Consider the following 22,050-nt stretch of genomic DNA (forward strand, 5'->3'; position numbering starts at 1 on the left):
TTGTTGTGGCAACAAAGCTCTTTAAGATGCCTTCTGACCTGTGGCTCAGGGATGCCTCAGTTGGGAGGAATAGCCAAAGGGATTGATTCTGGATAACATGCTAGCCACAGGAATTTTTATTAAGAAAAAAGGATAATTGTTCAAAATTTTCAGGCCAGCTTTTTTTTTCCACGTCAAAAATCATGGGCCTTTCAAACTCTTCTTTATTTTTTTTAATGTTTTATTTATTTCTGAGAGAGAGAGAGAGAGAGCACGCATGCTCACATGTGCAAGTTGGTTAGGGACAGAGAGAGAGGGAGACACAGAATGCAAAGCAGGCTCCAGGCTCTGAGCTACGGGGCTCAAACCCATGAACCAGGAGATCATGACCTGAGCCAAAGTCAGATGCTTAACCGACTGAGCCACCCAGGTGTCCCTCAAACTCTTCTTTAAAAACCTTTTAAACCTAGGGGTGCCTGGGTGGTTCAGTCAGATGAGCTTCTGACTCAGTCTCAGGGTCGTGAGTTCGGGGCCCTCATTAGACTCTGCACTAGGCGTGAAGCCTACTTAAAAAAAAAAAAAACTTTTAAACTTTAAAAAAAAAGCAAATGAAATCACTGCTAATTAAACAGTGAATGTTTAATAGGACTAGTGCCATCATTCTGGATGCATTACATTCATGACATGAATTATAATTTTATGAGCTAGAGGCACTCTCCATAGTGTGTCAGATATTCAAAGCCAGTGTATTTGTTTCTATTTAGCAGTACTTTTATAAAGGAAGCTTTGTGATAAACTGAGAAAAGCATGGTTAGTTGTAAAGGTCGAGTCCCCCTGCCAGAAAGTAACTATGTGACCTTGGCTTGTCACCCCTCTTGCCAGGCTTACCTTTCCTGTGGACGAAAGTGCTTGGAAACCAACAAGAATGGGAAGAACATTGGAAGTGGAGTCAAGGGATCTACATCCTCTTTGCAGCCCTGTGACCAACTGACTCTACTAGGGGCAGCCTTCCGCCTTTCTGAGCCTTGGTTTTCTCATCTGCAAAATGGAGGCATTGAAAACCAGTCCCAGAAGAATCACTTCAGTTCAGAAGTCAGCTCATGCTTTGAGCAGACATGAAGAAGTAATGCCCTGGGAGAGGAAGCAAACCCTGGGAGAACCTGGAGAGCAAAACGTGCAGACCCAGACCCCGATTTTGTTTATTTTCTCCCTGAAAATAAAGAAATGTCAGGAGGGAAGGGGGGGGGGGAATGGCAGCAGCAAGGCAGACAGAGGGAAACCGTAGAGGAAGGAGAAGGTCAGACAGGTGTGGCTTCAGCTGAGGGAGAGCTTGGCCAGTGGGCAGGAACTGAGATGCCCCTGCAGGCTTGGGCAGCTAGGATCTGAGAGGCACGATTTCATTACATCTTGGGTACCCAGCCATAAGTTCCTCCAAAGCTTGTGTCTCTGTTTTTCAAAGATGCCTAGAAATAGAGTTGATAATAAATAGTTGTCTCCTAGAACTTTGTTATTTTTTAAGTTTATTTATTTTTGAGAAAAAGAGAGAACGAGCAGGGGAGGGGCAGAGAGAGAGAGGGAGAGAGAGAGAATCCCAAGCAGGCTCCGCACTGTCAGTGGGGAGCCCATGGCGGGGCTCAAACTCACAAACCCTGGGATCATGACCTGCGCCAAAATCAAGAGTCGGACGCTCAACACCTTGAGCCACCCAGGAACCCCAATAATTGTCTCTTTGAAATAGCATTTCTCCAGACGCTGACCACAGCAGCTAAAACCCAGGTCTGCTGCTTCTCCATTCATCTCCTTGGGCCTCACAGTTCACTAGCACCACTGGGAGCAACAGAGAACTTTGCCTCTTGCTTCTGGGGCTCCACATTAGCCAGTCAGAAACATTTTAAGTAACGCCTATCTGGCCAGGATTTGGAGCCCCTGGGATGTGAAGTCTCCAGACTCTCTCCCCTCCCTAGGGTGGAAGTAACTTTGCTGTTTCTGGCATTTGTCTAAACCCGGATTGGCTTGGGTTTGCATGTTTTTGGGCTGTGTCTCTCCCACACAGAGCAAGATCCAGAGACGGAAATGTCATGGGGCTTCTCAGTGAAATTCCTTGCAGGAGGAGGTGAAGATGGAGAGTCTGTATGGGCCCCGCCCTCCCCACCCGTTCTCCAAGTCAGCATTTCAGCCCGTAGACACCAGAGGATCATATGCTGAGAGTTTCCCGGGCATCTTTCAGGGAGGATCCCAGGCAGCCATGCCCTCTGCTCAAGGCCTGTCCTCTGGAGGCCCTTTACTATATCCATGGAGTTGGCTCCCTGTCCATAGAGTGGAAGTCCCCAGAAGACCAGGATGATGTCCATGCTTCTCTCGGTAGGCTTAGCTCCACGCCGTTCACTATTAAGCAGAAATACCGCTTCTCTGGTAAGGAGAGATGGGAATGATGGGATTTTATGATGGGGATGCTGTGGTAGAGCTCTCTAAGCAAACCCGTGACACTTCCTGTTGTCCTGTGCCATGCGGATGCTAGCCAGGCACAAGCCACCCTACCCAGAGATGGCAGAAAGGAGGGCAGCAGTCACCAAGCAGGGCTTCCACAGGGGACACAGCGGCTGGAGGCACTGACCCATGGAGGGCACAGGAGTAAGGTGTCTACCTTGTTTGGCCTCCTGGGCAGGACCTTAAATATTTCCCTTGTCTGTCCTTTCCTGTGTGTGTGTTTCCCGTTCCTCATCCTGTTCCCCAGGAGTATGGTATAAGATGAGGAAACCGAGGCATGGAAGGGTTTGCTATAGTGACACAGAACCGGCGCCCAGGACACATGTTGTCCGCTCATCACAAGGATTCCCAGAGTCTCTCCAGACACCAGGGGGCCGAGAGTCTGGAAGGGCCACCCTCCCAGCTCCTCTCCACACATCCCCCTCCCCCAAGGAGACCCTGCTCCGAATCCCCCTCTGCTAGAAAGCTTTTTCTGATTGACCCCAGGGGTGCCTGCTCCCCCTCAGCACCTGTGCACCCTCACATCTGTGCAATAAGTAGCACCCCTGCCTCAAGTGGTCAAGCCATGTTGCCCGTCTCAGCCCACAACTCCCGAGCCGGGTTCTGAAACATGAGTCTGTGGAGCTGTCCACAAAGAGGCCGTAGCTGGGCTCTGGGCAGTTCTTGCAAAACCGTGTTCTTACAAAATCTTCGTATGGGGCTGTGCAGTTTCACTGAAGAGATGGAGTAAAGCTCTCCCAGAGTCTCCCCCGGGGGCCCGTGACCCAAATATGTTGACACACCACTGTCCTGAATTGATCTCCCGCCTTTGTGTCTCCTGTTGCCTGCCCCGGGCCTTGACTCCCAGAACTGGCTTTGGCACACGATGTTGCCTCAAATGTGCCAACTGGCTCGTCTCTGTTGGGCCACTGCTTCCCAGCTGCACACGGGGGTCCGGGGAAGAGGCCTTTGCCAGGTCAGGATGGTCAGGGTTTCTGTTCACATTCAAGATGGTGGAGATTGTGGACAGGAACGAGGAGGAGGGAGTGTGGATGTGGGCTGAGGGGTGTTGCGGGGAGAGGGAGCATGATAGATTATCAGACAGTGTGAGAAAGAGGCCTGGTCTCATCCCTCCTCCCGTGTCCCAGAAAATGGGTATGTCACAAGCTAGAAAGGACAGGACAAGTCTCAGCATCCTTCTCCTCCCTTCCCAGAGTGTGAATTCAGCTCACAGCCCCTGTGGTATGTTATTGCAGGAGACAGCAGGGAAAGACCAGGGGTGTCGCTAAGAACAAGTTTCAGACGCCCTCCAGCTGCTCTCTTTGGGCACAGAGATGTCACACAGCAGCGTTCCCTGTGCACTGCTCCAGGGACGGCAGGGAATGAGGAGTAAATCAAGCTCGCATCTGGGGAAGTTGCCGCCTGCCCTGTACAGGGGCCGTCAACCACCCTGGGGGACTGGATCTTAGCACTTGTAGGGAGGCAGGGATCTACAGAGTGTCCTGGGGTGCTGGAGGGCCGGTAGGGGCAGCCGCTGGGGTGGATGTGACTCGGTGGGTAAATCCCCCCCTGAGAGGAGTAGAGTGGAGCCTCAAGAGAGCAGAGAGTGAGGAGCCTGTCCTGCTGCTAATCTCAGTGCTATTGAAAGAAGTGCCAGGCTGTCTGTCTACACAGTATTTAATAGCTCCCACACCCTTGGGGTTTATCTCTTACTCACCAACCACCCCCTCTCCGGTATTTTCCACTTCGCTTCTTCCCGACAGCAGCAGCTGGGAGATTGGGTTTAGCTTGACCCCCAGGATTACCCTGCTCCTTCCTAACCCTTGCCTTTGCAGAAAGTTCCCACAACCCCAGTCCCCCCACGGACCTTGGTGTGGGCCTGGTGTCCTGGCTCTCCTAGGGGCAACTGCTTTCCGGGCAGCAACCTGGAGGATATCGTAGTCCAGCAATCTGGGCTGCTTTGATGGTCGTGGAAAAGCAAGCTTTCCCTTTGCCCTAAACTCAGACAACCACCTGCCAGGGGGGCGCAGTCTCCACCAGCTTCTCTTGGGGGCCGGGCAATGAGCAATCCGAGGCAGCGAAGGGGAGGGATTTCGGCTATGCTACGGAGGAGGCTGGGAGCGGCCAGAGGAGGTGAACTCACTGGGCTTTAGCAGTAGAACCCGGGTCTCAAGCAGCCTCCCCCATTCCTCGGGCAGACCAGGCCCCCTTCAAAGGACTGGGAGGGCACAGCTCCTCATCAACCTTTGTGAGGCTCCTGGTGGGGAAACAGTGCGAGAGGGAGCTTCTGAGACCCGGTCCACGGCTGAGCTGCCCTGCTCTCACCGGGTGGCAGAAACACAGGCTTCCAGAACTGGGCCTTTGGGGACTCTTCCTGTCCCCTTTGGTCTTCTCCTTGCCCTCTTTTCCAGTGTCTCAGTGGAAAAAGTGACTGCAGTCTCCCAACAGAAAAAATTCTGAGGGATTCTGTGTTTAGTGGGAGAAAAGTTATGACAATAAATGGCCCTCACACTGTGCCTTGGAATACACAAAGGCCACGTGGCATGCTGGTTAAGGACATGGATTGGTGTCACAAGCCTGGGTTGAATCCCAGCCCCACCATCCGCTAGTTTCGTGACTTTAAAAGGGTTACCTACCTTTTCATGGCCTCTAGTCCCTCATCTGTAAAGGAAGCCTAATGACAGTATTTACTTCAGAGAGTTGATACAAAAATAAATGAAATAATTGAAATAAAATAAATGCAACAATATGCGTAGCACTTGGCACGATTTCCAGAAGAAAGCAAATGTTTCTATTTTTCCATTGTCTGCAGAAGTTGCAGACAATGTCTAGAAATGTCAACATGGTGGTAATAACATAGAAACAACATCACCTCCTAGGCTGCATGTTGTCACCCGACATCGCACCCCTGCCTGAGGCTCTCAAGCCCACCTCCCTGTCCCCCAGCTCCCTGGAGCTCCTGTCCCTTGCCCAGTAGGGTCCCCGCAGCAGTCAGCTCAGCCCTGCTCAGTTATTAACCAGCCTCTCAGAGCTAGAGGTAACGGTGCTAGGATATGAAACTTCCCCCCTGAATGAGTATTTCATTCTTTTTCTTTCCAAGATTTTACTTAAATCCTAGTTAGTTAACATATAGTGTAGTATTCGGTTCAAGAGTAGAATTCGCTGAGTCATCATTTACATATGACACCCCATGCTCATCCCAACAAGTGCCCTCCTTAATACCCATCACCCACCTAGCCCATTCCCCATGCACATCCCTCCATCGACCCTCAGTGTATCGTCTATCATTGATTCTACTCTGGTTTGCCTCCCTGTCTGTTTTTATCTTATTTTCTTTTTCTTTCCCTTTTCCTATGTTCATCTGTTCTGTTTCTTAAATTACACATGCGTGAAATCATATGGTATCTGTCTTTCTCTGACTGGCTTATTTCGCTTAGCATAACACACTTTTTAAAAGGAAGACTCTTGAATGCTCCAAGACCCACAAGAACGAAGCCATGGGGAGGAATGAGGGACAAGACTGCGCCCTGTTCCCCAAGGGAGGAGCCTTTCCCAGGAACCCCCAGTTATGTGGCTACGCACTGGCCCCACCCGCATTCAAGCACGTTCTCCAGGAAGAAGGACAGTGGTAATGATGTGCCTTTTGTGTAACACTTCAGATCACCCTCACAGAGGGCATTTCATTTTCACAGCCTCCTTCTGAAGGAGGTCGGGCAGGTATCATTATGCCCATTTCACACATGAGCACACTGAGCCTATGAGGTAGTAGGAGAATTACCTGAGATCACCAGGTGAGTAATGTGGCAGACCCCCCTCTGTGAGCCCCACTCCTGCTCACTCCACCTTCTTCTGCCTAGTGCCTGCTCCCCACACATATTTGAGAGGGGGTGCTCTGCCTCTCTGAAATTCTCTCCGCTGCATTCTAATATCTGGATTGGCAACTCAGAAACATGTTAGAGACCACCCCAACTGCTATTTGTAAGAAGACACAGAGTTCCATGGCTTGTCAAGGTCGCTTGACAGAGGAGGAAGGAGCCCAGCCCAGCAGCTCCGCTGGCTTTTCAAGCCAGAAAAGGTAAACCAACTGCAAGGGCTTAATAAATACCACAATCGACGCTCAATTACCCACAATTATGGAACACAGGAAGTAAACAGGAGTTGTGTCCTGTCCAGGCTGTTACATCTTTCATTGCAACACTTCCCCCAGGCTGTTAAGCCACCAGACTGATTGCTCCTTCCTATCACACCTCTGTGGATGGCCAGGGCAGAGGCTAATAGGTTGGGTCCATGGGCAGTATCATCCAATGCTCTCTCCATCAGACCTTCAATCACCACAGATTGGTGATTGTCCTGCCATGGGATGGACTGCATTTCTTGCCCTGGTCCTGCCAGGTACACACCTCTCCATGGTGACATGTGGCAGGTCACAAGTACCAGTGAGGTGGCATGAGACTCCTACCACACTGCCTTACCTCAAAGGCTGATGTCCTCACCATGGAAACCTTGTTTATGCATTGTCAAACCAAGAGAGAAGATTATTGAGGAGAAGGCAGCCCAAACTGGGGAGCATCCCCTGGAGCCTAGGGGAGTTTCTTCCATCCCAAGCTCACCCTAGCAGTGAGCACAGTGTGAGTGAAGACATTCAAATGTCAACCTGTAAAGAAGGTTGATTAAGAATGGTTTCAACTGCAGGAACATCTCAAGCTTTCTTCAGGGACACAGAGGTAGCACATTCTGATTTCCACTTGCCCAGAATGTTCTTCCACCTCCACCAGTCATAGGACAAAAGGGAATCAACTGTGCTCACAACAGGTGAAACTTAAGGCTGGTCATAAAAGGGACTAGTCAACTACCCTGTTGCATACAGAGTAGGAATGAGGAGAGTAGAAATGTGTAGGTTGCTGGATCCAGAAACCTAAGCCAGAGGCCTGCCCCTCCCCACACCCCTTCTCATCTTCCAAATAACTGAAATTAATTAAGGACTTGTATGTAGCTAGAGGAGGGGAAAGATGGTTTCACCTCAGTCCTTGCCTCATGTACACCCATCATGAACCACCGATGCGCAAGGATCGAATTTCAGCATTTTCTCAACTGAACAAACAAAAATGTTCTCCACATCACCTATCTGATCAGTTCAAACCAAGATGACACTTTTATACTTTTTAAAATAATGAGTCAAAATATCTGGAAGTTGATTCTGAGACTTGGAGAAGGAAAAGAGAGGAAGAAGAATATGGGAGATTTGGGAAGATTATGGGAGAAGGAGGTAGGAGGTCTCAAGGATGGAAGTGCGTCCATTCACAGTTGACTCTCTCCTGCAGTACCACAGCCTCAGGAAAGGCCAGTCTACTCATATGCGTCTGGTGGAGATTAACTTTACATTTCATCAGACAACTGGATGGGGGTGAAAGATCTTCAGAGAGACCCCTGTCACTGCCAAGCAAGAACAGGCCTCACCCTCTTCCTTACAACAATGATGCGGTCCATCTTCAGTGGAAGTGACCATCATGCCCACCCTTGGTCATCTTTGATCCCCTCTTAAGTCCTACTTTTGCCCCAGTTCTTGCCTTCGAGTTCACACTAGGTTTTCAGGGGGTCATTCAGACTTTCCAAATGTTCAGGATTGAGCTCAACACGCAGGGAGGGAGACCTTTTCCCACTTCCAGAGACTCTCTGCACCAAGAAGGATTTAGCTGCTTCCTTATGTCTTTACAACTAACAGAACAGAACCAAAAAAAAAAAAAAAAGTCTTTTTATCATTCTCAAGAACTTTCTGATAATACTCAAATTACATGAGCTTCACCCTCACTGTCCCCGGGAACAATTGCCTTGAGGTGACCAATACAGGTCCCACCGTCATGTGTAAAGGAGCCTTTGTACCAGCAGAGGACACTCTGTACTGCTTAGAACAGAACCTATTGACAGATTGGAAACTGGGTGTGGGCATGAGGGAGGGATGGGAATAACCCAAGGTGCACCTGGGAAGGTCATAAGTTGACTAAGACTGTTCTATTTTTCTGATAATGGATGGCAGGGAGTGCCACATTCCCTCCAGCAGATATGGGAGGGGCAACACAGTGACACAGAGCATCCCAGGGCAGCTTGGGTATCCATCCTTCCAACAAACACCAAAAATTGGTGGAGCCACCCAAATGTCTCGTGGGCATCTTTACCCTGTCTTTCATCTGGTCAGCACATTGTGGCTCCAGGAGGCAACTTTATAGACACTTCTCTGGCCTCCCACGATCACCAGCCTATTAGCTGCATCCTCTTCACAAGAGAAGGGGCTGGTAGTGCCCGCTTCACCCCTTTCACCTGACCAAATCCTGACCATATTTCTAGGCTCTTCTCAACTTGCAGCTCCTCCAGGAATCTTCTGCTCGCTCTTAGCTTCTATTCCTGGCTGTTTTTTGAAATGTGCTCCAAGAGGGACTTGGTTTCCATGACATCACGCTCCCATCCGGCTCCAGTACACTCTACTGATTTCTCTTTCTTTGTCTGGTCCTTAGGAAGAATGGCCTAGTGGGTCTGTTCTTGGTTCTCCCCTTTCTCTCCTTTTTTTTAAGGGAGTACGTTTCTTTAATTGCAAATGAAACAGAAACTAATGGAAACAGTTACACAATTCAGGGGGTCCATCTCTGAGATGGAGATAGAGACTTTCCACAACTCCTCTCCTGCAACATGCGCACCCATGCATGCACGCTTACACACACACACACACACACACACACACACACACACACACACACTTCAGTTGAATATCCATGCCTCCTATTCTCCCCTGGATGCTCTAAAAATATTCCAGCCAAAAAGTATCCTAAAGCAAGAGTACTGCCCTAGAAATCCTTTGGAAATCTGTGGAGTCATTTTTTGCTTGTCACTGTGGTTTAGGGGGCTGTCACTGACATTTCCTGAGCACAATCCAGATTATGCTAGACCTCTTGAACAACTTTCGAATGCCCCACCATTTATGTGGCTCAGCCCAGAACCCAACTCCATATCACACACACATGCCAAGTGGTTTTCCTCAGTTTTCTGTTCTCAACAACTGAGTAGTTGAGGAATGCAACAGCTGTGTAAAGAGAAGACTATATTTCCTTTTCATTAGAAAGCTTACAGGAATTTTCACCTTTTAGGAAAACTGTGTTGGTCATATGGCAAAGCTGCTCATAGTCTTTAGATTACCAGTACAGCAGACCTGCATTGACCTGCCTTTGTAGCTGGTCCAACACTTGGCAATTCCACCTGTCAGTGCAAACATCTGATGTGTCTTTGTGTTTTCTAATACAGTCCTGCCTGAGAAGTTACAAAGTGAAATACAGAGGATATTGCTACCAGTTCTTTTTTCCTTTTTGTGTTTCCTTTGTATTGCAGTCAAGTCACTGTGTTGATTTGTTTTAATTATATGTGATTGCAAGGTTTACCATCTATGTTTTCCTTTATCTTATGGCAAAAGGGTATTATTTTGATTTTTGTTATAAAACAACGGGCAATGAGACTGATATCTTTACAACAACTGACCTAAAGAAAGAATATTCTTTTTCAAAATAAACTTTTATCAGTGTCCATAAAGCACCTGTCAAGGTTTCCACACACATTTTTGATAGAACAGAGTAGTTATATGAGACTTCCTCATAGTCCCTCCAAAGGACCAACAGAAGGTCCCCATTCCAATGAACAATGTCTGGGAGGTTATGGTTCCCAAAATTCCATACAAAGCCATAGGCTGTAGCTCAAGACCATCTTTTGAATTTTCTCTCCCAAAGGCGTGTGCACAGCCCCTGAGGCTAGTGAAGACCCTCCCCCAGGGAAGGGAGTCGAGATGGCAGACTTGAGCTAAGCTCAATGAGGACCTGAGAGGTTGCAGGCAGAATTACTGGGTTCTGCTGTTTCCCCAGGGGCACTAGATGGTTGTCTGAGGACTGGAATTGTAGGAGAAGAGGCACTTAGTGTGTGGGGATGGGAGAAGGTGGGAAGGCCATTCTTCTCCAGAGTTAGATGAATCTCAGAACTCTATTAGGGACTCGGCTATGTTCAAGCCACACAGTTATGGAAAGAAACTGGCCAGTTATGGAAGGAAGACTGGCCACTGAAATGACTTCTACAACACTGTGACCATACTAGGAAGGAAAATTGCCCAAAGGGAGCCCCAAGAGTGAAGGAAAGAATTCTGTCCCTCCAGCTGAGACACTAGGGGTGAGACATATGAATCTAGACCCAGGGAGAGTAGTTGCATGCAGGCAACTTAACATAAGGGCAAAATGCTGAAATTGGCTCATATGCTGTGGTATATAGGCAGAAGTCACAGCCAGCCTCCAAAAGGCTTATATGCTGAAGAACATGCAGTTCAAATCCCAATGGAGACAATCAAGTCTACTGGGTGTTTGGAGGGAGGCCGGGGTGGCAGGACCTCTGAGAAAGAAGAATGAATATATATGCATATTTTTGCTTGCGTGTGCATACATACCTTTGGAAAGATGCCTAAGCAACTATGGTTGCCACAGAGAAAAGGAACTCAGTGGTGGGGGATGGGAGAATTTTTATCATACGGTTGTTTTTATAGATTTCCATCTTTCTGAGTATTACTAATTGCATAAGCACCAAGCATCAAATTAGCACTGGGCCTACCCAAGGATGAAATGTGGGAGTCTAAGATTTTGAGAGGTCATCACTAGATCTGGGAGACCTTGCTGTCTTGGTTAGACAGCTCCTGAAGAATTATGTCTGCTCTCGTGGACTTTACATTTTCTCCTTTTGAGCAAGCTTCTCCTGTATATATATATACACATAACCCTTTCTTCCTGAGTTCTCTCATAGTTTACTCTTTCAAATTTTGATAAAGTTCAGTTTATACCTCCAGCCCCAGTAATTACATGGAGAGAGTAGAGGCTCCTCAAAAGACCTAAGTCATCATTTCTCCACACTAGCCCTCTTGCTACATTATCTGTTATTACCCAAGCCAGAACCGTGGAGCCATCCTCAACTCTTCCCTTTGCGTCACCCATCCCCAGCCCGCATACCAATCCATCACCAAGTCCTGATGATTTGAATCCCAACTACCTGTGGAATTCAGATCTTCACCCTTATTTCTGGCCACCCACCCACCTCTAAGGACCTGAACTTAAGGTGTAAGACTTTTTTGTCTGCACCTTTGCCATCATTCCCTATCAAGTCTTCCTATTCCAGTATGGTCCCCTCCAATCTGGCCTGAGTTATTCCTTTAAAATACCCATCTGACCATGCCAGTCTCCTATTAAATCCCTTCACTGGCTCCTTCTCACCTATCGTAGCAGTTTCAGCCCCTAAATACCTGGGGGGAAAAATGGCATTTCCATGAGCAGGCCTCTCACAAGCAGAGCAGATTTCTTACGGGATGTTCAAGTACGAGACAAACTGTGGCTCATGCTCAATTCTTATTCCGCCAGCAGTAAAACGACCCCTTTGTCTCCCATTGTCCCTGTACATAATAGGCTGCAATAAGTCAATAGGTCCAAAACTCCACCTGAGAACTTCTGACTTACAAACTAGAGTCAGACTCCTTTGAATGCCTACAAGGATGGTCCTTTCTGAGTGAATCTGATGAACCTGTCACCCTCCTTTCTTGTCACCAACTTCACGTTCCTTCAGATGATCAAATACTTCATGTAATTTCATTCTTCCACACTTAACCCATATTATCTCTTCTCTCTGGAGTGTCCTTCTCTGCCTTAAATGTCTTTGTCTGTCTTGTCTGCCTGACAAACTCCTGTTTGTCCTCTAAAACCCTGCCATGCACCACTCCCATATGTACCATTTCTATACCTTTTATATTACAATGCACATGGGCTGTGTGCATTGTAATGGCACATTTGCATACATCCCATCACCCAAGTCTCTAAGCTCTATGACAGCAAGAACCGTGTCTCATTCATCATAGCCTCCCCAGTGTTTGGCCTTGTCCCTGACACATACTACAGGAACTGTTTGTTGAACCGAATGGAATCCATATTTTTCCTCTGCTGTCTCTCTAGTACTAATGAACATTGGCACTTCATACTATACAATTTATTTCCCCATTACATACTGACCTACACATGGGTTTCATTTAGTCCGGTGACCTTACAAGTTTTGATAAGTTTCACCGTAAATCGTAGGGTCTCTGTTTCATGTCTGACCTTGCCAAGAAAACTCAAGTCCAAACAAGATGAACAAGGGTGTTACCAATGTAAAATGTAACTAAATAAAGTTGTAATGTAATAAAGGAATTAGAAAATGTGTGCCAGAGTACTAGAACACTCTCACTGGTTCATTCACTCAGTGGTCTCCCAGGTGCTGCATCTGGTGGCGCCAGAAGTCTTCTTTCCTTTGGAGAAAGTAAACCATCTCCTTCAAAGCCACTGAACTCCTATTTCTCTAAATCAACAAGCACCAAGCCACTTATTATGATTAACTCAATTTCCCAGGTATCTTGGTAACAGGATGGGGAGGCTCTGGTACTTCAGTCTCTGAAAATGTAACAAGCAAATACATGGACATTATGGCTCATGCATCCATGACTTACGTGTTTGGTTCACAAATATTAGTCCTTAGGAGCAGATTCAAATTGGATACATTAACAAAATCAATTCTATGTCACTACAGAGCTGTCACTGGGCCACCGTGACCATGCCAAGGTACTTCCCTCCTTGGTGGCTTTGACTGCCTGCTATCTTCTTCTACTTCTGAGTCACTCCCTTCTAATTTCATTTAACTACCTCTGGATAACATATCCACAGTTCCCAAACATTTCACACTATTTATTTTATCCTCTTGATGTCCCCAAGCAAATATTCTCATCCCCATTTCACCTATAAGACAACTGAAGCTCCGAATGACCAAGTGATTTGTCCAAGGATCCACACATGCAGTAGGCTGTGGTTATTTTCCTTAGCTTGCCCCTTAAACACCACAGTGGCTTAAACCCAGTCTCTCTGAATTGAAGCTTGTTATTTTTATCCACCATAAGGCTTCTCTTTCACATCAGTCCAGACAGGTAGCACCTCTAGTGAAGGAGTGATTAGGGAGGAGAGATAGAGCTCATCAAGTTGTATTTACGTAGTACCCTTGTTGACTTTTATCCTCTATTCCCCTCAGTTCTGCTTGAGACTGGAGCTAGGAAGACTTTTCCTAATTGAAAGCTAAGAAAATTGAACTTCAGGAAAGTTGCCTGACTTTTTCATGGTCATAGAACCCCTGGGAATCTGATGTTCATTGGTCTTTAGAGTAAGCATCTACGGAGCTATCTAGAGACCAACAAGCAATGCTATAATAGCCAGGTCATCAACAACAGCAGCATTATTATCAAAAATGGCATCCACCAAGTTCTTACCATGTGCTAAACCATGTTCATTCATTATGTCATTCAATCCTTACATGATTCCCACAAGGAAGGCATTGTTACCCCCTTTTTAGAGATAATAAAACTGAGGTACAGAGAGACCTGTAACTTGCACATTATCACAGAGCTAGTAAATGGTGGTGGTAAGATCTAGCTCCAAGCATATCTGAGTCCAAATGCCCATGCTTCTGATCACTATTGTATCCCATTGTACAACTTTACGAGTACAAGCTATATGTGCACGAATGAACTTAGATTAAAGAGCTCTTAGATTCAGCGGCCTGACAGAGGAAAAATGGATATCTGGCTCTCCATCACCACTCTTGGTTCTTGAGCTACCTAGCCAAAGTCTGCATTCTGGCTATAGTAGCTGCTGACCCTGTGTTACCCACACCGCCCTCATCACTGTTCCACATGAAAAATTACTTTTCCATGCAATACTTTCCTCTCTTCTCCATGCCAGACTCCTCTTTCCCAAACTGCTTGCTCCCTGCCCTTTCCATGAAAGACTTCTCAAATGAACAAAAGCTTCCATTTCTCCACGACATATGTACACTCTGGGAAAGAGCGCATTGTGTTTAAATGTCAAATGCTTAAAGTTAAATGGTGCCTGACAGGCCTCCGCATCTTGCCCATCATTTGCATGTGTCCCAACTCCCCCATAGACCATGTGGCTCTAAGGTCTTCTCTCCCTCCCACAAAGCACCCATCCAGGACAGACAGTGCCATGAACAAAGGAGATTGAGACTCAGAGAGAATTTCAAATGCGGTTTATTGCAGCAATACAGGGAAACGGGGAGTTTAAGGCCTGTCCACAAAAGACAATCAACTTGCTCACACCTTATATACAAAACCAAAGCAGCACAGAGCTTGCTCCAAGAAATAGGATACTAAGGAAGTGTCCAGAGCATGTGCTCCGTGCACAGCAAAGAAGCCGTGGTTCTAACCAGCCCTCCTCTGGCCGACTTAAGGAGGTGCTTTGAAATGTAATGTGTGCAGTGGTGATTGCTGAACTGTTTCTCAGGCAAAGCACACAGCAGGGTCATAGCCAGGGGGACTGAGATTGCCACTGGTCTAAAAACTTCTTTGGGAAGCAGAGAAGAAAGGAAAGAGCCTGGGAACTAGGGTGAATCAGTGTAACTCATGATAGCTCTTTTCTCCAGTAAGGCCGGGGGCAACTGACCTTGGCCTTGCCAAGCGTGTTTGGTAGTGATGGAGAGGGAGCGTTAACAGGACAGAGGACGCCTCTTTATCTGATCACTCTGGAATAGCTGGAGGAAACAAACTTCACGCTGGAACTGCCACCGGAGGTCTTAGTACCCCCAGAGCTGGATCCCCGGCCTCCAGACGAACTGAAACTGCCTCCAGAGCTCCCGCCGGAACCCCGGCCGCCCCCTCCAGAGCCGCCTCGGTGGCCCCCACTGCTGCTACCCGAACCGAAGCCGCCGCCACCTCCAGAGCCGTAGCCGCCACCTCCAGAGCCGTAACTGCCACCTCCGGAGCCATAGCCGCCTCCAGAGCCATAGCCGCCGCCTCCGCCGCCGGAGCCGAAACCCCCGCCTCCTCGGCCGCCACCTCCACTGATGGTGGTGTGGCTGGTGTTCACCGCTGCAAAGGGACACGCGGTTATCACCACCCCAACTCCTTTTCCAACCGGGCAAAACCTGCGCGCGCCCCTAAGAAAGCAGCTTGTACTTACACACGCTCACATTCGGGGAACACTCTCCAGACATCCTGTAGGAGAAAGAAAAGAACATCCCTCAGGACCCTCTGGCCGCACAAACCCTCTCAGCCATCTTCAAGATTCTCCCCATTTGGGGCTCCTCCTACCCACCTGATCTGAAACCTGATCCAGTCCCCTTGGCCTCCCAAACCTCTGCCATTTTCCCAGCATAAACACAAACAAGGAGACATGGCCGTATAAAGTAGACAAGAGTCTTGCCGTGAACGCAGGTTAACGTTAACAGTGCCATTGACTTCTAGGCCAGATGACACCTGAGCCAGCCCAGACGGAGAATAAACTGTGCCATCTCGAAGCACTTCATAGAGATACCACAACCTTCCAAAAGAAGTTGGGCACCCTGGGTCCCAAAGCAAAGCCAAGCCTTTCCTCCTGCACCCTGTAGCGTTCCCCCTTCTCCATACCCAGGACCAGCCGCAGTCACATGGCTGCGTGTCCAACAGCAATCAGCCTACCAGGGAGGAAGCACCAAAAGAAGTGGCCAAGCCACCCAGGGTTCTGTCCTCACCTGCTTTCCTCTCCTTCCAGAAGGGTTCTGTAGGTGGCGATCTCCATATCCAGGGCCAGCTTGACATTCAGCAGCTCCTGGTAGTCACGCAGCAGCCGGGCCATGTCCTCCTTGGCCTGTTGCAGGGCATCCTCCAGCTCGGCCAGCTTGTTCTGGGCATCTTTGAGGGCGTTCTCACCACGCTGCTCGGCATCGCTGATGGATTGCTGCAGCGCAGAGATCTGAGAAAGAGAAGCTCACACATTACACACTCTGCTGTCACCTAATCCCACCCTGGCCTTCTTATCTCACATCCAACTGTCCATCTCCATGAGGCTGGTACTCTGGGTCCAAGAGAATGACAGCAAGCTCTGGATAACCCATCACTGCTTCCGGATAGCACGTCACTGTGTTGACTTCCCTGAAAGCCCTTAAAGGGGATGCAGGAACCTCTCTTGGCCCTGAGCTGAGGCTTCTCCACCCCTTACAGACCTGACATTCTCTACACTGAAACCTCCTGACTGCCTTTCCTCTCACTCACCACGTCTGTGCATCAGGGGCTAGGTTACTCATAACCATCACATCCATTTCTCTACTAGGTCGTTGTCACAAGTTTCCCTAAAGAGAACCCAGCATAGTGGCTGCATTGTGGAAACCAGAATAATCACCAGAGGAACTAGGGACAGTAATATAACCTTGGAGTGGATTGCAAGATTCAAAACGAGGAACGTGTCCTCCGGTTACCCGAGACCCTCACCCCACACCAATTCCATATAGCTGAACGGTAAGTAGAAGGAAGGAGCATGTACCTGCTTCTTGACACTATCGATCTCAGATCGCAGTCTCTGGACCATCCGATTCAGTTCAGAAATCTCCATCTTTGTACTTTTCAGGCTGTCCCCATGTTTGCCAGCAGTGATCTGGAGCTCTTCATACTGAAGATGGTGGATCAAGTCAATTAGATGTGGCAGAGCATACCGTGGTTCACGCATACACACATAAGAGAAAACACAGGACAGGAAGACAAGACATTTCAGGACAACTGGCTAGACATTCAGTTTATTCACCTTGGTCTGGTAGAGCGCCTCGGCCTCGGCCTTGCTCTTCTGGGCAATCTCCTCATACTGAGCCTTGACCTCAGAGATGATGCTGTCCAGGTCCAGGTTCCTGTTGTTGTCCATGGACAGGATGACATTGGTTTCGCTGATATGAGTCTGCATCTGGGCCAACTCCTGCAAGATATAATAGTTCAATGGCTCTTACAGTGTTAACACAAAAAACAGTTTAGACAGAGGGAGGAGTCAGGAGATGGAAGGTGTATCTTTGTTCTCCTGGTTAGTGATGGGCTCAGGCTCCAAGCTCTCCATCTGGGTAAATGTTGAAAGCAGGACTTACTGCTTCATAGAGTGCTCTGTAGAAATCAGTCTCCTGCTGCAAGTTGTCAACTTTGGCCTGAAGATCCACCTTGGCCATATAAGCAGCATCCACATCCTAGAGGAACAATGGACATCATGAAATCATGTTCTTTCCAGGGCAAGTCCCTCTCACTGGTTGTCAGGGGCTTCTCCAAGTAGGACCAGTGTTTGGAATCTCCTCCACACCTTTCTACCCAGGCAGATCACAATCTTTAAACTGCACCACCCCTCAGAATCACAATCACAAGAGAGCTTGCCTGAGTGGCTGAGAACTTGCCCCCCCCCCCTACATGAAGTGTGAGAGAGCTGGAGAAGCAAAGTGTGCCTGGGTAAGCCCAGGTCCATGATAATGTGGCCGAGAGGCTATTCATCAGGCCCATCACCTGGCTGTCCACATCATGCCTTCCCTCTGCTTAGTAATTGGAGACCTTCTTCTACTATTTATTTCAGATGTGAGGTCCTACAGCTTTGCTCACCTTCTTAATGGTCACAAATTCATTTTCTGCATTTGTCCGCTTGTTGATCTCATCCTCATACCTGCAAGGAAATCAGAGGGATTCAGATGTTTGGCGCAGGTGACACCCTAAGTTCAGCTTCCTGGACTGAAATTGGCATCGCCCATCATGGCCTCTTACTAGTAGCCTGGGACGGTGTGGCCATCCCTTTCTTCTGAGCAATAAAACTGCTAAACTATTTCCAGCTTCTGAGAAAATGAATTCTGGAAATGCCAAATTAATTGGCCTCTAACCTAAGAAAAGATATTGGCACGTACTGTTCATGTATGTAGCTTGCCACTTTCTGGAAATATCTTACAACGAAAGTCATGAATTTCCCGGCCAGTGTTCCTTACTTGTTTCGGTAGTCTTCCACCAGGTCCTGCATATTCTTCAATTCCGAATCCATCCGAGACTGGTCATTCTTCAGCTGGTCCACTCTATTTCTAAGACTGCTGATGTAGGACTCAAAGTAGGGCTCTAAGCTGTGGGTCCGCGTGGAGGTATCAACCTGCTGCAGCAGCTCCCATTTTGTTTGCAGCACCTGGTTCTGTTGCTCCAGGAACCTCACCTAAGAACACACCCCATGACCCACTGGTGCAGAAAGGGAGTCCCCTGGCCCCTGGGTGCCATGGACTACCACACAGTAAGACCTGTGCCTCATTTGGAAAAAAAAAAAAAAAAAAGAAAACTTGTTCTTTCTGTTTTCCTGGCCATGAGGGAGTGACCAAACAAATACCAAACAGCAAAGCCCGTGCAAAATTATTGCAACTACACGTTGAAATAGATACATTATACTTAAAAGATCCACCTTCCAATTTTTTTAAGGTAGATTACCATAAACATTGGTATGCAGTCCCTGAGCACACACATGTTCCAAAGGATGGTGGAGAAACCCAAACTTGAATTTGAAATCTCTTGTGGAAACTTTGAGTTGACATTATTGATGATTAAGCAGTAATTAGACATGGTTTACATGTTTTGCCAGAGCGGATACTTGGAATATAAGTATAAAAAAAAAACAAAAACCTCTACCCTGATCTGGTACCATTGTAAATTTTTCAGAAGGCAAAGCTCCCCTTCTGACAGCAAAAGATGTTTGAGGCTGGCTTATTACATCCTCTCTGCTACAACATCACAGTGCACTCTGTTCACCCTCAACTCCCTTTTTAAGGTTAGGAAGACCTTTCCGGAATTCTCATTTGCACCCTGGAAAGCTGAGTTAGCCCCATTTCTATTGTCTTTGTCCACCATACGTAAGTCTCAATTTAGCTCAAGGACTGAATAAAAAACCATTTCAAGGTGATGTCACATTGGCTCACATCTATGTAGACCACCGACCTCTTGGTCCAAGAGAGAGTGTAGTCATTTGAACCATCCACAAAAATACTTATAACATATCTCCTAGGAGACAAGTCCACAAAATACCCAAACAGCCACTTGAGGCAGAAGGCCAATCTCAAATGGACCAAGAGCAACTCTCCCAGTGCACTGAGCAGATAAACTCACCTTGTCAATGAAGGAGGCAAATTGGTTGTTGAGTGTCTTGATTTGCTCCCTTTCTCGAGACTTTACTTTTTGAATCTCAGGGTCAATCTCCACATTGAGGGGCTGCAGAAGACTCTGGTTGATGGTGACTTCCTGGATGCCACCGGGGGGGCAGACAGGCCCAAAACTCCCTCCACCAAAACCACCTCCGCCGAAACCACTGCCACCAAAACCACCTCCACCGAAACCACCTCCACCGAAACCACTGCCACCAAAACCACCTCCACCGAAACCACTGCCACCAAAACCACCTCCACCGAAACCACCTCCACTGCCAAAACCACCCCCAAAGCCACCACCACCAAAACCACCACGTCCTCCTCCAGCCACGCTTATGGAGATGCTTTTACTGCCACCAAGGTTAACAAGGCTTCGACTTCCAAAACCACCACCACCAGCACCCCCACCGCCACCACCACATCTTCCCCCTGAAAATCTCCCGCCACCTCCCCCACCATGGCGGACGGAGCTGCTAGTCATCCTGCGCCGGAAGCTGACCACTCCGGCAGAGCCAGAGCTGAAGCCCCCTCCACTCCGGAACCCAGACCTAGAGCTAAACTGTCGACTCATGTTGACTAGGAGAGAGTTGGAGCCAAGTCAGGAGAGGAAAGGAGCCCACACTCCTCTACCCCAAGCACAGAGACTGTCCCTTTTATACAGAGAGCACATTTGGGCTTGGTCCTCAAGTCAGCGGGACGCAGAGCCATGCAAGGGTTTGGCTTGCCTGCAGCCATACAAGATTTTTACGAGCCTCAACAATGCTATAAACAATACACACCTAGCTCCCAGGATGGCTCTCAAAATTGCTGTGAGTGCAAGATCACCTGTGTAGCAATCATTTTATCAGACCAAATCTCTCTTCAAGTGCTTGTGACTTTGGGAAAATAGGACCCTGCATCTGCCTCCTGGTGTTTCTTGGGAGGATTTCATCACCTCCTGTCACAAAGATATGGATGTTCCCATTCTCGCCTTGCCCATGTAAGCTGCTAAGCACACTGTCCCCTCAGGCCCGGCAAGTGCAATGCCCCACTCTTGAATCGGAGGAAGAATTCTCTGGCCTGCTTCTGAGCTTGCTCTCTAGAGCCCAGGGCTCAGCAAGTCATATCTCCGGGCACAGAACAAAAGCTTTAATAAGTGAAAAAGTAAAAGAACGTGTTTTCATTAAATGGAAGCTTTACAAACGTGTGTGTTAATATTAAAGGAAGAGACACTGGCAGAGAACAGGATGGATGGGTAGGTGTTCTGGAAGGACCAGAGGGAAAGACAGGTTCTTCTAAGTTTACCAGCTGTTCCTTTTCCTCAAAGACAGGCCAAGACAGGAGACAGAGACACCAGCAAAAGAAAACTGGTGGAAACGGAGGGCATGACTACACTCTCTCTGGACAAAGAGGTCTGTGGTCCACATAAGTGTGGGTAAAGTGATATCACCTTGAAGTATTTTTTTATTCAGCTCTTGAGCTGAATTGGGACTTACATAGGGTCAGTGAATACAATAGAAATGGGGCTAACTCAGCTTTCTAGGATATACAAATGCCAGCGGGAAAGGCCTACAGAGCAGGGGGGTAAGAGGTCCAACCTACTTTGTACATTTTGCAAAGCAAAAGGGTGAACATGAGGCTTCACAGGGGCTTCGAGCCTCACAGCAGATGGTATGGACAGATGAATATAGACTTGGCAGGGAAGACAGGATGCAAGTCTGAAAAGCCTGACCCGAGAAGATAAAATGGTTTCTGGACAATACTAGCAGTAATAGCAACAATAATAATAATAGCTAAGATGTATCGAAACCTGACATGCGCCAGACGCTCTTCTACATATTTTATATGTAGTAACCTACTTCGTTTCACAAATCTGAGATAGAGGCTATTAGGCTACCCCTTTTTAAAACAAGAAAACTGAGGCAACAAAGCTCAAGTTTACAGGGATGGTGAGTGGCATGGCTGGGATTTGAACAGAGGATGCTGAGTTATAACGTGTGAGGTCCTAACCAGGGACCTGCATGAGAGTACAGCACTGAATGCAGGGTGTGCTGCCCACGGTGTGTAAAGCCAGACGATGTAAGCAGCCAGGTGCCGCAGAGAGGTCCAAAGGCAGGAAGCTTTGAATTGTATCCCTTTGAATCCTTGGTCCCAGACATGCGCAGGTGCCCGGAAAAGGTTTCTTCAACTCACTCTGAGAAGGGGAGGTGGCAGGCACGGAGTTCAGGGGGCAGATTTTGCTTCCATCGGGTGCAATAGTGTCTAAATTGCATGGCGACTGGCCGGGAAGCCCCAGGGGCCCTTCTGGAGAGTACCGCTTGATAGATATTCATGGACAGAAGTGGCGTTGAGATCCAGAAAGACCTGAACCCCACATAGGCTTTCCTGCTGAGACTTCTTAGAAGCCGGGCCTGCTCCCCACACCTGTACATGAACACAGAACTTAAGAGTCCGTGGGAAACCAATGCTAACAGCTGGCTCTGAGCAGCTCGCCTATGTGTGGGGGTCTCCACTGGGGGATACAAGGCACACGAGAGAAGGGCGACCAGTGACGATCATCCCACCCTGTAGCCGTGTGCTCCTGAA

At 48.0% G+C, this 22,050-nt stretch overlaps 1 protein-coding gene across 1 annotated transcript; it reads right to left on the minus strand.

The window, feature by feature from the left end:
• Positions 1 to 14,556: 14,556 nt before the first annotated feature.
• On the minus strand, positions 14,557 to 20,217 carry KRT1 (keratin 1). Its single transcript, XM_027036234.2, has 9 exons — positions 19,448 to 20,217; positions 18,295 to 18,509; positions 17,921 to 17,981; positions 17,425 to 17,520; positions 17,097 to 17,261; positions 16,839 to 16,964; positions 16,051 to 16,271; positions 15,501 to 15,535; positions 14,557 to 15,409 (listed from the first exon to the last, which is right to left on the minus strand). The coding sequence occupies exons 1-9, from the start codon at positions 20,054 to 20,056 to the stop codon at positions 15,051 to 15,053; spliced, it is 1,887 nt and encodes a 628-aa protein (XP_026892035.2). The 5' UTR covers positions 20,057 to 20,217; the 3' UTR covers positions 14,557 to 15,050.
• Between the last annotated feature and the right edge of the window lie 1,833 nt (positions 20,218 to 22,050).

Source organism: Acinonyx jubatus, chromosome B4, assembly GCF_027475565.1.
Source record: "Acinonyx jubatus isolate Ajub_Pintada_27869175 chromosome B4, VMU_Ajub_asm_v1.0, whole genome shotgun sequence".
NCBI classification, from domain to species: Eukaryota; Metazoa; Chordata; class Mammalia; order Carnivora; family Felidae; genus Acinonyx; species Acinonyx jubatus.